The 16,523-nt window shown below is 36.4% G+C and overlaps 1 protein-coding gene across 1 annotated transcript; it reads left to right on the plus strand.

The window, feature by feature from the left end:
• Positions 1 to 601: 601 nt before the first annotated feature.
• LOC121991162 (pentatricopeptide repeat-containing protein At5g41170, mitochondrial-like) lies at positions 602 to 14,304 on the plus strand. The gene is made up of 5 exons (XM_042545181.1): positions 602 to 3,354; positions 4,127 to 4,183; positions 4,752 to 4,822; positions 12,616 to 13,916; positions 13,987 to 14,304. Exon 1 carries the CDS (start codon positions 602 to 604, stop codon positions 3,047 to 3,049), a length of 2,448 nt encoding a protein of 815 aa, XP_042401115.1. The 3' UTR covers positions 3,050 to 3,354; positions 4,127 to 4,183; positions 4,752 to 4,822; positions 12,616 to 13,916; positions 13,987 to 14,304.
• The last annotated feature ends 2,219 nt before the right edge of the window (positions 14,305 to 16,523 follow it).

Genomic DNA, 16,523 nt, shown 5'->3' on the forward strand with positions numbered 1-16,523 from the left:
TGTTCATTTAATTCTAAGTAATTTTATTTTGATAAAATAATAGAAACTTATATTTTCTTTTTTAATATTATTTTAATATAAATATATATATGAAAAAATATATGATTCTAGTATATGAAACGCATAAAAAAAGAAAAATAGAAGAATTTATTCAATCTAAAAAGACGCACTCGATAGATTTATTATTAATAATAAAAATCAAAACTTAGAAAATAATATAATTGAAAATTAATTGAATTTAAAATTTATTTTAAATTAATATTTTATTTTTTTAAAAAAAATTTAAATCCACCATTTTCGGTCCCAAGTAATTTGAATGAAAAAGGATGAAGAATTTTTTTAAAAAAAATATTAAAGATCTATTTTTTATTTTTTATTTTTTACCAAGGACCTCATAGAATTTTGAGACGGCAGACTCTCCAATACTTGTCTCAATTGAATGATGATTTGGACGTTGACAGAAGTACACGTAGTGTGCCAGAAAATAAATTTGCCATCAACTTCAAATGCTTGTGAATCTGAAATTAGTTCCCGTGATGGCCGCAATGTCTCCAAGGATGCACCAAAATCAACTCTTATGGATGAATTAGGATGATCGAGAATGATTCCCATTCTTCCGAGGGGATTACATTGGGTACATTTATTGCCAAAGATATCAGGGACTCTGCAGAGATCGGCGTCGCCGGTGGGTCCTACCTTGCTCTCCGTGGACACTGGACGTGGATTAAATAGCCGAATTTGGTTGGGGTTGGGGTTAAGCCGCAAACTAAAACCACAAAGCTCCTGCGCTGGATTCGGCTTCTCTCTTCCTGGCGGCGATGCTCCGTTTTCCGTCGCTAGGGTTCCGGCGTGCTCTTCTATGATCCCGGTGCAACGGGCCTTTCTTTGCCGAGCCATCGCTGCAAGACTCTTTCCCTCGCGCTCCTCCCTTCGCTTCAACTCCTCAATCCTCTCGCTGGTTGAGCCACCCAACTACTCCAGTGACGACGTCGATAGAGACGCCACCGATAAGCTTCCCGATGCAAAGTTACGCCCCGGAGTGCCCCGAGCGGGCCTCTTCCCCCTCGTCTCCGTCGTGCAGAGGACCCTCGACTGGACCACGGTCCGAGAAATTAGATTCGCTGAGGCGGCAGGCGCGTACGGCTTCCCGCATGCGGTGGAAGCTTTCTCGATGCTCATGGGGGTTTTCTCGTCGGCGGGAATGCAACGGGAGATTAGGCTGTTGCTAGGTGGGGTTCTGAGCTTCGTTAGGAATGTGGATTGCGACTTGTTGGTGGTGCTATCAGCAGTAGTGCTGCATGCTGGTGGTTCTCTGAGCTCTCTCAATGTATATGGGACTGCTATCCTTCTTCTAGCAGAAGACTTCATGATCGAACATGCACTAGAAGTCTACTTTGAAGCGAAAAGAATGGGGCTTCCGATTGGAGCTCCCTTATCTAACCTTTTGCTCAAAGTTTTGGTCAGAAGCAATAATTCCGAAATGGCAAAGGATTTATTTAATCACATGAAAAGCTGCGGACCGAAGCCAAATGTTTATAGTTACACTATCATTATGTATATGTATACTACCCAAGATATCTTGGACATAAATGAAGCTAGTAAAATTCTTGATGAAATGGAAATGGAAGGTGTGAAGCCAAATGCAGTGACATATGATACGTACATCAGGGGGCTTTGTCGAGCAGGAGATGTTAAGTCTGCAAAGGAATTTCTTCAGGACTTGCAGTCCAGAGGCTTGCCATGCAATACCAATTGTTATAATGCTCTGATACTTGGTTTTTGTAGGGAGGGTGAGTTGGAGAAAGCTTTGTCAGTAGTTCAGGAGATGAAAGAACGTGGACCAAAGCCAGATGTACATAGCTACAGCATTCTCATTGATGGATTTTGCAAAAGTGGAGATGTTGTGAAGGGCTCTAATCTTCTTGAAGAAATGTTAAGCAATGAGATCATGCCGACGATGGTTAGTTTTAGTTCACTACTTCATGGTTTGTGCTTGAAAGGTGAGATGGGATGTGCATTAAGTCTCTTCAATCAACTGAGTGGCCAAGGCTATGCACATGACTTAATTTCCTATGGGATCCTCATTGATGGATATTGCCAACTTGGGGATTTGGATGGTGCTTCTAGGCTTTGGCAACAGATGATTCAAAGCAATTTTGTCCCAGATGCTCATAGTTACACGAGTATAATATTTGCTCACTGTAGAAATGGGTGCTTGAAAGAAGCATTAGAGCAATTTGAATTCATGCTTTACAGCGGTGTGATGCCTAGTGTTGTAACATGTACTCTGATAGTTGATTTATTTTGCAAGAAGCATAGAATGTTAGATGCTTTTGCTTTCCTTGACAAAATGAATGAATGGGGAATTGTTCCAAATATATTTATGTTCTCAGTCATCCTTAATGGACTATTCAAGGAAGGAAAATCAGTGTACACGTGGGGTGTTCTGGGATCAATGATAAAGAAAGGGATTGTTTGTGACGTAGTTATCTATTCCATACTTATTGATGGTCTAATTAAATCATCAAATCTTGAGGAGGCACTGAAGCTGTTTGCAGGAATGTCAAAGGTGGGTTTGGTGCCAAATATCTTTGTATACACCATCATTATCAACGGGCTTTGCAAGATTGGCAGGCTACCTGAAGCATTGGGTTTGTTCGAAGAAATGATTATAAAGGGGTTTATTCCTGATAGGATTGTATATACATGCTTGATTGATGGTTACTGTAGTCGCAAAGATATGAAGAAAGCTTCTGAGTTGTTCGACAAAATGGTGCACAGTGGTCTTGCGCCCGATGCTCATGCATACACCTGCCTCATTGATGGATATAGCAAGATGTCTATGATGGAAACTGCAATTGCTTTGCTAGATGATATGCTGAAAATGAATCTTTGTCCTACTGTAGTAACCTATAGTGTGATAATTAATGGATATCGTAAATTGGGTGATTGGGATAAAGCTTATGAGATATATAAGATAATGTTAAATCAAGGCATTTCTCCTGATTCAGTCATGAATTTGTCGGAGATTTCAAGTTTTGGCACTTGAATGGTTACTCGAGGAACTATATCTCATGTATCATTTTGAGATCCTGCAAACTGGTGGATAAAAACAATCGCTAATGCCTTCCAGTCAAAAAAAGATATCACTTATTGGCCCCATTCAAGGGAAGTTGATGCAGCTAATAAGCTGATATTATTTAGATTGATAGTGGTGATATCTTACTTTTCTTTACAACAAGCAAAGTTGGTGGATGAATTACCACTGCAAGAGGAAGCAAGATGCTTTGTTGTAGATAATTGGGTAACATGCAGCAAAAGTCTAGGAAGACAGAAGTCAGTATCTTTCAGAAAGTAAGTACTATGCAATTCAGCTATTTAAGCATTATTTCCAAAATCAAGTTAATGAAACAAGCTATGAAAACAATCATCAGAATGTATTTCTGCTGCATGTTTGTTAGCATGAAATGACAGTGGCTCCTTGATATCCCTTAGCAATCTCTATCAATATTAACCTGGCAGATATGGTAGATGAAACATGCCTTAATGTTATTGGATGTTTGTAGTATAATACCACAGAGGAATCTTAATTTAGTCCAATCATTGTGGAAGTGAACATTCCTTTTAGTTCTCTCATCCTCTTTGGAAGTGAAATTACTTAATTTAATCCAAACATTTTGAATGCTAATATTCTTTTTAATTCTTGTATCCTCTTTGGAAGCAAAATTAGCAATCTTCATAGTTCCCTTTAAGTTGCATTGGCATTGTGGTGTGCATAGATAAGTTTGTTAATACTTGATACTGATAAAATAGGCTACATTCTTCTCAATTTTCATATGTAGCTAGTTAGTTTCTCATAGATACTGTCTGCTTTTGTCTGACAACAGAACATTCAGGATGCTGGGATTTTCTTCCTATTGTTTTTGGTTTATTTTTTCTTGATCACCTTCATTGTCTGTGGTTAGATACATGTTGTAACTCAAGTTCAGTTTTTTTTTTCTAAGCCTGTATCTATTCATAGGAGTGTTTCTCATCAAATATAGATAATTTATATCATTTTCTATCTTTTATGTGCTACTCAAATAAAGAATTGAACTTGGTCCTGAGTTTTGACTTTTGATTACAGTTGCAGGTTGATGGTTTCCGGTTTGACCTCATGGGACATATTATGAAGAGCACTATGGTGCATAACCCTCACCTCACTGCTGTTTTCTACCATATTTATTATTTTCACAACAAATTTAGCATGATCACTACTGTTTCAATTGTGTGTCAAGTAGTATCTTTTTGTACCAAATTTAGTTAAATGTAGAATCTCCAATATGTAAAATCAACATAACTTATTTTTTCAGTACTGTTGCTTGAGATTAGTGAAAATATAATTTGATCACATATAGAAATGATAATGAACTGTTCATAATTTTAAGTTTAATATCTCATCCTAGAGAAGTTAATAGTCTCTCCTGATGCAATCAGAGTGATCTAACCGAAAATTTGATCTGTTTGAGGTCATAATTGTTTCTTGCTTTCGGTACAAAAATTTACCAAAAAGACATCATTATCGGTGTCTCTTAGTCCTGCTGATGATTCACATGCAAAACATCTCCCTGTAACAGTGATTTGGTTGTTTTGGTGGTTAGTCAGTTTTGATGAAATTGGAAGTCTGACATTCTGAATTTTTTTTTCCTTTCTGATTATTACTGGTTACATGCTTTCATTATTTGTTGTCCACCTATTATTTGTTATTTCAGGTGAAAGCAAAGAGTACTCTTCAAAGCCTTTCTAAAGACAAGGATGGGGTAGATGGTTCAATGATATATATGTGAGTGATTTGGTTTATTCATTGTTGGTTATATTCTTGTTGTTGAGCATTTTGGTAGAAGCATGTGGTCGTTTTGACTGAGATTTATACCTATAAGTGTTTCTTTGCTGTCGACAAAGTTCTCCAATTTTGTAAACTCGTCATTTATTAGTTACGGTGAAGGATGGGACTTTGGTGAGGTTGCAAACAATAAGCGAGGGATCAATGCAACACAATTTAACCTACCAGGAACTGGAATTGGGAGGCATTCTATCTTGTCATAATTTAATTTTTGTTGCAACATTTTTAATTTTTTTTTTTAAAGTGTTAATTTGTTTCCAAGAAATATATACTAATTTAAAGCTACTCATGGTTTCATATTAACTTCTTGATTCCTTGGTGTGGTTTAACGATGGAAGTATAATACATGCATTATTTGAATGCTTGAGATATATCAAGTTAGGCTTACGATGAGGGCTTTCTTCTAATGGAATGTATGAGTCAGCTATATTTTTATTCCTTTGATGATTGGTGATTGGCTTGCCAGGATACCATGGGTAAGAAGCATAGCATCATGTTCTACAGCTGCATAAATTCCATTAAGAGAGATCCTTGTGCCAAATCATGTTGATTTTTTTTTTTTTAAAAATTATCCTAAATCCTTTGAATGCTATAGAAAATTTCGAATTGGTAGTGAAACTATAAATTTGATGTAAAAAAAACATAGACCCCATTATAATAGTTGAAAGAACAAATGAGTGATGATCACAATCTCTATTTTGATATTTCCCCCTCTCACAAGATTTTCAACTGATATGCAACCCCATAAAACTGGTGGCTAAGGCATACAACTTTATCTTGGTGTTGTGCCAAATTATATCAATCAAACCTAATCTCATTCTTGATCATGGATTTGCCTTGTGTTTATCCTTTTCTTCCATCACTACATACATCCACTTGTGGTTTAAAGTGTTGATCGGTATCTGTCCATAGCCAAAATGTACCATTTTGGCAGCTGACCTATACTATTAGCAATATTTCAATATTATATTGGCAAGGTAAAAGTCGCTATGCTACTTGTGCTTTAATAGTATCAATTGCAGTTAGACATGTCTTAGCCTAAGGAATTTTTTGCAATAGGAGGAAGCCTATTAGAGCAATGTTGTGTGGAGTTAGAAGGGCCACAGGTCATGAAATTTTGTTGGAAAAGCAATGAAAATATTCGAGGAGCTCACATTTGATTAGCTAGTTGGTGATGCAATAGCTAATCAACCGATGATTAGAAGATTTTGTAGAAGAAATACAAATATTTACTTTTCATGGAAAAATGCTATCAGTTGGTTTAGGAGAATTAACTTTTAAGGAATTATTTTAATATTAGGAGTTAGTCTTGGTATGTTTAAATTTTGAAGAGAAATGGTAGGAGTTTAGTTTATATTGGGTGGGCTATTTCCTTATTAGAATTCAATTGTTTTCCTAGTTTGTTTCGTAAAAGGTCTATAAAAGATGTAATTCTTCAATGTTGTTCTTCCAATTCAATAAAAAAAAATTCACTTGGTGAGTTTTATACTCTGTGAATTTGTGTTATTTCTCTATATAAGATAGTTATCCCCTACGACGTGTCAATTTATCTCAATTCTCTATGTGAGTTTCAATTTAATTTTGATGTTGCATTAATTCAGTATCAGAGTGTGACTTTGCATCAATTTGGCATCGATGCCAATCTTATTTGGCTAGCGTTGCTCAACAAGGTCAAATAGTCTAAATCGTGGTTTGAAATCTTGTAACGTGCTGTGGCATGGTCAAAACATCTCGTTTTGGATAAATTACCAAAACTTGATATAGGTAATCTATTCTATGTAATTGTGATAATCATTTTGATGACTGTGTACATTAGACACCGCTTGGCATGTTACAAAATGTGTCAAGATAAATTGAAATAATATTTGTTATTTTTTGTAGCATTTAATATCAACATTGTACCATTACAAGAGGAACATAAAGTAGTAGTTGTTGTCTTCTTTTTTTTATTTTCTTCGTCCTTCCCCTCCAAATCTCTATCAGCATCATACGTCGAAAGATCAACACAGTACCGAAACATTATGGTTGCGGTGAAAGTTTGGAACTCCGACATAGCTATAAATTTTAAAACCTTGTTTAAACACAAAATATTGATTAGATTGACTCAAAGTGACACGTACTAGAGTCAAGATAGAGGGTATGCTTACAAAATTGTGTTTAGGCTACCAAATATTATATAGATCTTCACTTGTTTAGCTTTGCTTGAAGTTTTCAGATTCATTAAAACTGACAAAAATTTATTTAATAAGCCAAAATTGAATTCTTGATTGAATGAAACTGTACCTTTATTTCTTATGTGCATTCACATCATTAGTCCTACCCCAGTTTCGTTGCCTATTATAATCTTTCCTTTTTAAATTTTGTTTACACGGTTTAATGGATTTTTTTTTTGAATCATCAGTTTCAATGATCAAATGCGCGATGCAGTTTATAGTTTTCATGTTTAGTTTGTGTTTTGCTTACCAGATAAGCTTTTTTAATGTAACAAGCTTAGTATTTATGCACAATCTTGAGTGTCTGAGGTCGTTAGATTATTCTAGTGTATATAGTTCCACGTTAGTACTTCTAGATTTATTTTATCATGAGTTTACATATGCAATCCTAACAAGATTGATTATTTCGCTATAATATGCAGTACAATATTCTATTCCCTGAATTCTAAACAAACTATCAAATTTATTGGTATTTTCTTTCTAGTCACTACTATTAATATTCCCGTTTTAAAGTTTATTTATTAGCAAACTAACTATCAGATTTGTTAGTATTTTTTTTTCTAGCCAACATTAATTGTATTCTTGAACTTGAGTATATTTAGCATTAGTAGTTGAGATTTTATTACATTTATAGTTTTCAACGAATATAAGTATATATGATTTGTCAATCAAATTTTCATATATTCGTATTAATTCATTATCAGTAGGAATTTGGTTGGTATTTTTTAGCTGTCCTTTGGCATGATGCAATCTGGGAGTTGATTTTCAACTAAAACTTTCATTGCTTCCAACTAAGACTAATACATTAGCTCTCTGTAGATCCATGTCAATAAAGTTTCTTCTCTGTTTAACCCATTTTAAAACCAAGATCTTCCCCTAGGGTTATTCAAGATCTAGCAGCTGCATACAAGCTAACTGGGTTTTGATGACAACTAGAAGGCACAGGATCACAGACTTACAGGTGACGACTGAGAGGTAGACCCGACCCCGGGCCGGGTCTGGCCCGGACCCGGCCCGGGCCCGTAACCGGGTTGAATCGGAATCGGCCCGGCCCGGCAAGTTGCTGGGCCGGTTCTGGTTCATTGGGTGTAAAAACCGACGAACCGCCGGTTAACCGGCGGGTTGAACCGGCGGTTCAGCCGCAATTTTTTTTTTTTTTTTTTTTTAAACGGCTTGAACCGCCGGTTCATAGCCGTTGGAACCGCCGGTTAACCAGCGGTTCGTAGCCGTTGGGAGGGTTTTTTAGGTATTTTTTTTCAACGGTTAGGATCATTTGACCGTTTTTTGATCAATGACTATGATTTAGTGTCCGTTACTATCAAAACTCTATAAATAGAGAGCTTATTTCATCATTTTTCACACACCTTCTCTACTCTTAATCTCATTTTCGTATTCTCTAATCTCTACACGCTTTCGTTTTCAATTTTCAATTACAATGGAAGGAGGCCGCGGAGGTGCATCATCTCAAGCTCGGAAGGGAAAGCAAATAATGAATCCGCGGGAGGAGGACCCCAACATTCAATCCACCGATGATGAGATCGAGCATCTTCCGAATCCGACACCCGACACACAAGGAAGTACCGATGCAATTACTTCTAAGGTTCGGGAACTTCCTCCTCTAAAGTCTTCTATTTTTACTAAACATTTTGAGAAGGTCACTCTTCCGTCGGGAGAAATGCGTGCAAAATGTAAGCATAAATTTCAATCTAACGACGGCTATGGGTCGTTGAAACGACACGTAGAAACGAAGCACCCGACGGAATATGGACTCGACCGTTCTCAAACACAATTATCAAGATTTTCTTCAACTAGCGGTAGTACCGATTCCGGTTTATTTTTATATTCGGATAATAAATTAAGAGAATCATTAGCTAAATTTGTTTCCGTAGAATATCTTTCTTTTAGTTTTGGATCTAAATGCACATTTGAAGATTTTTGTAAAGAATCTCTTAATCCATGTGCTAAACGTGTTCCTAGGACTACACTTACTCGTACAATTAAAAAATTAGTAAAACAAGGAAAAAAGAATTTAATTGATGAATTTAGTAAATTAGATAATAAAGTTTCTTTATGTTCCGATATTTGGAGTGATCATTGGCAAACACATTCGTATATGGGTGTGACTTGCCATTGGATCGATAACTCTTGGAACCTCCAAAAAAAGATTATTAGCTTATAGAGTTTTTGATGAATCACATAATGCTCATAATATCGCACAATTATTATGTTTAATTTTAGAAGAATATGGTTTGACTCATAAAATATTTTAAATATCATTAGATAATGCTAGTTCTAATACCGCTTGTATAGATGATCTAAAATTTGTTTGTCAACCTATTATTGGAGGTTTATTTTTTCATATTCTTTGTGTATGCCATGTTTTAAATTTATGTGTTCAAGATGATTTAAAAATGTTAGAAAGTTATATTAAACCAATTAGAATTGCAATTTCTTATTTATGGTCTCATCCATCTATAATGAAACAATGGGGTATGTTTTGTAAAATTAATGGAATGAGACCTAAAAAATTTCCACATGATGTACCAACACGTTGGAATTCAACATACCAATTATTACAAGATTCATTTCAATATAAAGAATTATTATGTTCATTTTTTGCACAAAACACTAATACTAATATATATTTATTTTCACAACAATGGAATATTTGTAGTAGTATTTGTGAAATTTTAAAAGTATTTAATGATGCAACCGAACAACTTTCCGGTGTTTATTATTCCACTGCTCAATTAGTTTTAGAAAATTTTTCTAATATAGTATTAGTTTTAAATGAACATATTAATAATGAATCTTTATCTCCTTGCATCTTAGCTATGAAAACTAAATGGGAAAAATATTTTTATTTAATTCCTGAAATTTATTTAATTGCATTTGCTTTAGATCCTAGATTTAAATTAGAAGTTTTACAAGAAATGTTAACTTTATATTATGATGCTTTAATTCCAATTAAAGATTCTTCTTCCCCTGATCCAGCTAATATTATATATAATGTTAGAATTTATTTATATGATATTTATAATCAATATTATGCAAAATATGGAACACAAATTAATATTTCTGAAATTCAACAAACTACTAGTAGTAATTTAAAACTTACAAAAGCACAACTCTTATTGTGGAACTTGAGAATTATTTTACGACTTCTTTTGATTTTAATGAAGCAGATAGCGAAAACTTCGATATCTTAAAGTGGTGGTCACAGAAGGCTCAAAGCTTTCCCGTTCTCTCCGTGATCGCAAAAGAAATTTTAGCTTGTCCAGTGTCAACTGTTGCTGTGGAGCAGACGTTCAGTGCCGGCGGCAACATATTAGATGAACGACGATCAACTTTGTCTCCCGACTCATTGGAAGCCCAAGCATTACTGGACGATTGGACCAGAGCGGAGAAAAGAATCCAAGGAATGCAACTTTCAGATGACGAAGTTGAAGATTTTGATACTGAAGGAACAAATATGACAGGAACAGGAAATGGAAGTGAATGATAATGTAAAAGGATAAAAATGTAAAAGAACTACGTGGGCTTTGATTCCCCTAAAGGGATACGTAGGCAACTTAAATAAGTGCAAGCCCTTTTTTTAATAAATTTTAATTTCTAATTTTTAATGTTTAATGTTTAATTTTTAATTTTTAATTTTTTTTAACATATTAATCTTGAACCGTGATGAACCGTGACGAACCGTGAACCGAACCGTGAACCGTAACCGTCTTGGGTGGTTAATGTTAAGGGTCGACCTGCCTGGAACCGTCGAACCGGCGGTTCCGAACCGTCGAACCGTCGGTTCCGAACCGTCGAACCGTCGGTTCCGAACCGTTGAACCGTCGGTTCCGAACCGTGGTCAGGTCTACTGAGAGGTAGTGGCAGTTGAGAAAGAGGAAGCACTGACTAGCACCAAGTAGAGAGAATAGGATTTGTATTGTTATTGTGTCGAGGAGATCCATGTATAGAGTATCTAGGCCTAACTAATTAATCAAAATTAAAGGTATGGAACTAAGTTTATTTTCTAACATATTGTTCTTAGTGTTGAGAGTACAACCTTTAAATCAGAGTTTTGATGAATGACTAAGGTTAAAGTTAGGTTTGTTGTGCTCTAACAAATTGATGTCAAGTGTGTAGAAGCAGGTTACTTGACAAGTGTTAAAGTTCTGGTTGGGAACAGGTTGCTACTAAGTTCTCGTGGAGCTAGGCATCTAAAGTCTGATTGGGAATCAGGTAGGAACTAAGTTTTAGTTGGAAACCAAGTAAGAAAGTCTTGGCTGGGAACTAGGTGAATCAAGTCCAAGTGAAGCCAGCTTGGGAGCTGAAGGCTTAGCAAACAAGACCAAGTAGAGTAAGCTGGGAGTTGAAGCTTGGCGGATAAGACCAAGTGGGGTAAATTGGGAGTTGAAACTTGGCAAACAAGTCCAAGTGGAATCAACTAGAAGTTGTAGCTTGGCAACTCAATCTAGATGGGTCAGCTAGGAACTAAGCATCTAGACTCAAAGTAAGTGCAAGTAACTTTACATTTTACATCCTACTCATTACGTGGAAGCAATGTTCGACGATTCAAGGCGACCGGAGAAAGTTCGAGGAGACTGGCTAATGATAACTCTCGGCGAGTGAAGTTGGAGGTTCCATATGACCGTGTTGGGTCGGGGTGACCGAAGCAACTTTTAAGTGACTTGGAGATGGCGTTATTCAGCAATCTGAGTGACTCGAGTCAAGATCAAATTTGACTCCTCTGTAGGTGACGGGAGGGAGAGCTTCGTTAACGTTATCTAACAAATACAAGTTGTAGCCACGTCAGCATCCATCTAGATGACTAGGGAGGCTCCAGGCGATCATAGAAGGACTATAAAAAGAGCTTTGAGGCACAACTTGAAGATAACTAATTCACAATTCATTCTCTCAATCTCTTGAGCTTGTGCTCTATTGCTCTCTCGCCTTCTGTGCTGCAATACACTGCAACTTGCACTTTATTTCTGATCGGCAACACCTAGAGTAACATTTCATTTGTTTTTGTGTTACCTTTTTTTATTGTATTTGTGTTTAACTTTTTAAATTCTTTTTCTATAAGGTTTTCCCTCCTCTATAGGCTTTTTGGAAAGGAAAAAAATTAGAAATAAGAATCATATTTTTATAATTGTTTCATGTGTCTGTATTTCTAATTTGATTGATTGACTACTTGCATGCTCAATTGTTAAGTCTTTTGCATGCTTATACTGCTTTGCTATACTTGATTGAATCAGTCAATGTAATTTTTATTTTCGCCTATTGATTCAGTTATTATCTGCTTATACAAATCGTAATACTATTCACCCCCTCCTCTTTTAGCGTCGAGTTTGTCCTACAATTGTCTCCACAAAACACTTGATTGTTTGCAAGATGAATGTTCCCTTGATTGTCAAAGTTCATTAAATTTTATTTATTTTTGTGTAAGTTGGCTATTGTTTCTTGTCACCGTATCATATTTGATAGCATCCATAGCAACTTCTGACTTTTTTATTTATTTGCCTTAATTAGGGTATCCCTTTTTTCATTGTGGGGATGAGATTTTGCGGTCAAAGTCACTTGACCGTGATTCATACAATTCTGGTGATTGGTTTAACAGGTTCGATGCTCCCTTGCCTCAAAAGTTGTAATGTTTGTTTTAGCTAGTTGATAGGCTTTTGTTCTCCATTTCAGAATTTTGTTCGAAGAGAAAATTCAGATACCATTTGCTTAAACCAATGATACTATCCTTAATGCTTTACTTTCCATTTTTTTAAGACTTGACTTCACTTAACAAGCGAACAATTGGGGCGTTGGACTTCCTCCAAGAGAAAAGAACTAATATAATTGGCCACTAAGTTCTTACAGCATTTTAATCGAAATATGGTATTTTGCTATATATTTATTTTCTAGTTCTGGAGCAAACTAGCTTTTTCCCAATTTTTTGGGTTGAAATTGTAGTTTTTTATCAACTCATCACCACAGGATCAAACCAAGGTTAGCAAACCCATCATTCAAGCCTCAGAAACATCACATTCTTGCAGCTGTTGATAACTTTGTAGACCTATTAAAGATCAGATATTCTTGTTCACTCTTTCGTTTGAGAACTGCAAATGCCATTCAAGTAAGGCTACTGACTTAAATCTCGAGTATAGTCACTTTCCTAATCGAGGATATGTAAAGTCAATAGGAAGGCCAACATTTTCTGTTTCTTGTACCTGATATGTAACTAACTGTGCTGAAAGGTCCAGTTGTTTACAATTGATATTACTTATCTCAGTGGTGTACGAAGCTACACAAATGTATATGGAGTAGGTTCAACATGCATTCATGCATTTACTCAAGTATATACGAACATATATTGTAGCAACTTTTCAAGGGCCATCTTTCCGAGTATTTATGAGTTGACCCTAAGTTACTAAGCTTAATCTCCACATATTGTTCCAGTTGTACACTGGTAACTGCAAAAGTTGCATAAGTATTGAACTCCATATATTGTCTTTAACCCTGGTACCAATTATCTGACTCCCCACCTCAGGAAAGACTCCACTTTCATAATACAGGGCCCTCCTGGGTGCAAGGAATTATTGTTATGAGCATCGAAGATGGTGACGCTGAAAAACCTGGCATGGCTCAAATTGACCCCGTGTAAGTCACAAATGCAAAAATGGAATTTCGTCTCCACCAACTCACAGAAGCTCAGGATTCTTACAGTTTCGCTTCTTGGTTGCATGTACTCTCTTGTGGTTGTATTGTTCAATGTTTGTCCTGCCCAAGTTTCACTAGAAATTCCTGCATTGAAGTCAAGAACACTGCAACTGCATCCTCTGCAGGTATCTCTCTCTTTTTTCTTCAATGGCAAGTAACACGATGGTTTGATTGTGGATTATGGATCTAACGCAGTTAAACTCGGTGGATGATGTTGTGAAGCTATCAGCATATGATGCCTCGTCAGGCAGTTTCATTATTCCTCGGAGGACAACGTCCTTGTTCGTTGAACTGCGCAATACATGGATTAATCTACTTTTTTCTCTCTCTCTCTCTCTCTCTCTCTCTGCTCCTTTTTTTTATCAATTCCAAAATAATAATGTGCTGAGGAAATCGTTTCAAGTGGTTTTCCAAGTTCCAAAGTAAAATGATCACAATTTTTTATTTTTTTATTTATCAACGCTCAGAATGCAGCCTCAAAAATTCATAGAAATATTAATATTCTGTTGCAAATATCGTGTCATCGTGTATTCTGATGCCTCTATCCGATAAGGAGGGCAAAATAGCTATTGTCTCTTCATTTTTTTTATTTAATGATCGGCAGCAGATTGGAAATTTTCATTTTGCCTATATACCCCAGTTTGAATGGTGCAAGTTGCTTCTAAAATAATTAAGTTTAAAATTAACTCGTCTCATAAACCGTGATTCCTATGATTTTAAAAGCAAAAAATGTAACCGGAAGATGATTTCAAAATCAGTTTGTGTGCTTAGTGAAATCATAATTTCAATGTTTATTTGAGTAAAAATACATTTTATTACTCCTTGCAACTATGAAGTTAGCATAACCTTCTTCATGTCTTGGTCATTTGCATTAATGGCTAATAGTCATCCGTGATTTACCTTCTTCGTGTTGGCCTAGGGACGGGTTGGTGGGGACGTTGGGGTGAGCGAATCGCCTAGGGACGGATTGATGGGGACGTTGGGGCGAGCGAATCGCCTTTTGCCACATATAGTTGTCGTAAATTGATTTTTAAAATTTGTTTTTGGCATTAAAATTGACACGATAAAATGGCAAAAGGCTTGTCTCAAACATCTATACTTGATATACTATGGCATTCTTCTCCTAATTAAGTTCTTTCCTCTCCTACAACCATTTGACAATGTTGATCGGTCTGATGATGCAAATGACCTAAAATCCACAATGAGATTCAACTTGATAAATTTCTTATAATTGATTTTTCATTTGGCTCTATGCAAACTATCCAACTTGAAGAGATCAATTCAACAAAAGCAGCAATAAGAATCACCCAGGAATTTTCAAGTGTCCAATTATTGAAGAAATCTTGAAATCTGTCTATAAAAACAAATTTAGTAAGAGCGTTTGCATAATGAAATCCAAAATTGATGAACAGCACAGGCGCGAAGAGATGAGATGGCGGAGACAATCTCCATCAGCCGTCGGGACTTCCAGAGGAGGTGCCATGGGCGCTGGATCACGGCCTCGGTCTTCCCCTCGCAGACTCTGTACCAGTAGTTGTCTGGCTCGACGTCTCCAAATTTCCTCATGATCAGGGTGTCCTTGATGCCAGTGAGGCTCATGGGCGTCTCCTTGAAGTCGTTGATGAAGTGAAGGGCAAGCTTGTCCTTTTTCTCCCATTCCGACCAATCTGTCCAGAACTGGCGCTGGTCGATCACAGAAGCCGAGTCCTTATGTGCTCGAAGTCGAAGTAGAAGCGGAAGTCCTTGCCGTCGGCGTCCTTGCCAGTGCCTGTGTAGATCGACGAGAGGCAAATGTTGAGATCCATGACGAGCGTGCGATTTAGGTATTGGGCTTCTCCCAGCTCGCAGAGGAAGCTTCACAGGTAGTGGTTCATGCTCTTGCAGCGATCGCCGCCACCGAGGGTAACCAGGTACTTATTGGCAAATATAAATTGTGAATGGAAACGCGACCTGTCATTAGTAGTTTCACATTCACAACAGCATATTTTGTATAGTGTAATTTATAATCATCAATATATCGTAACTAACTAAGTACTATTGTTATTCCTTTCTAGTGGTCAATATCAAAATTATTCGTGTATCTACTTAGTTTACTTACTGCGAAGGTTAAGTTGGATCATGTATAACTCATTAAATACATCAGACTTCCAATCACCCTGGAGTACTCTATTGCTCACTGGCTAATTAATAGACATGATGTCTTTCACCTATTCTACCGTTTGTGTCAGCATAGACAAAGCTCACCCAGGACTCTCCTTGATATAGCTCAAGTCTCTTGAGTGTGTTCATTCATGGCCATGAACAAGTCTGGTTTTGTGAGAAGTGATAAGAATTATACCTCTAATTCTTCTCGAAATGATCCTACTTCTTTCTCACATAGGTGATCTTTCAAGAGTATTTTCTATTACCCCATTGTGATCATTAAAAGCAAGAATGCTTATCCTTGATTCATAGGGGCATCTACATGATTGATCTAGTTATATTCCTATCGTTTTCATATAGATGCATTTATCATATTTATTGATCTGAAATCCACTTTCTTTCATGGTACGATCAAACTTTTTATGTCATTATTTCGGAGCTTGTTTCAAGTCGTATAAATGACTTGATTAATCTACAAACCTTATGTTTATGCCCTGGCGCAGAAAACTCTTCATGTTGTTCCATGTAGATTTCTTCTTCTAACTCTTCATTTAAAAAAGCGATTTTTTACATCCATTTGGTATATTTTC

Source organism: Zingiber officinale, chromosome 6B (assembly GCF_018446385.1).
Source record: "Zingiber officinale cultivar Zhangliang chromosome 6B, Zo_v1.1, whole genome shotgun sequence".
Lineage (NCBI taxonomy): Eukaryota > Viridiplantae > Streptophyta > Magnoliopsida > Zingiberales > Zingiberaceae > Zingiber > Zingiber officinale.

Excerpts from the sequence above, each read along its gene's own strand:
- LOC121991162 (XM_042545181.1), top strand. The coding sequence starts at position 602 with ATGATTCCCATTCTTCCGAGGGGATTACATTGGGTACATTTATTGCCA.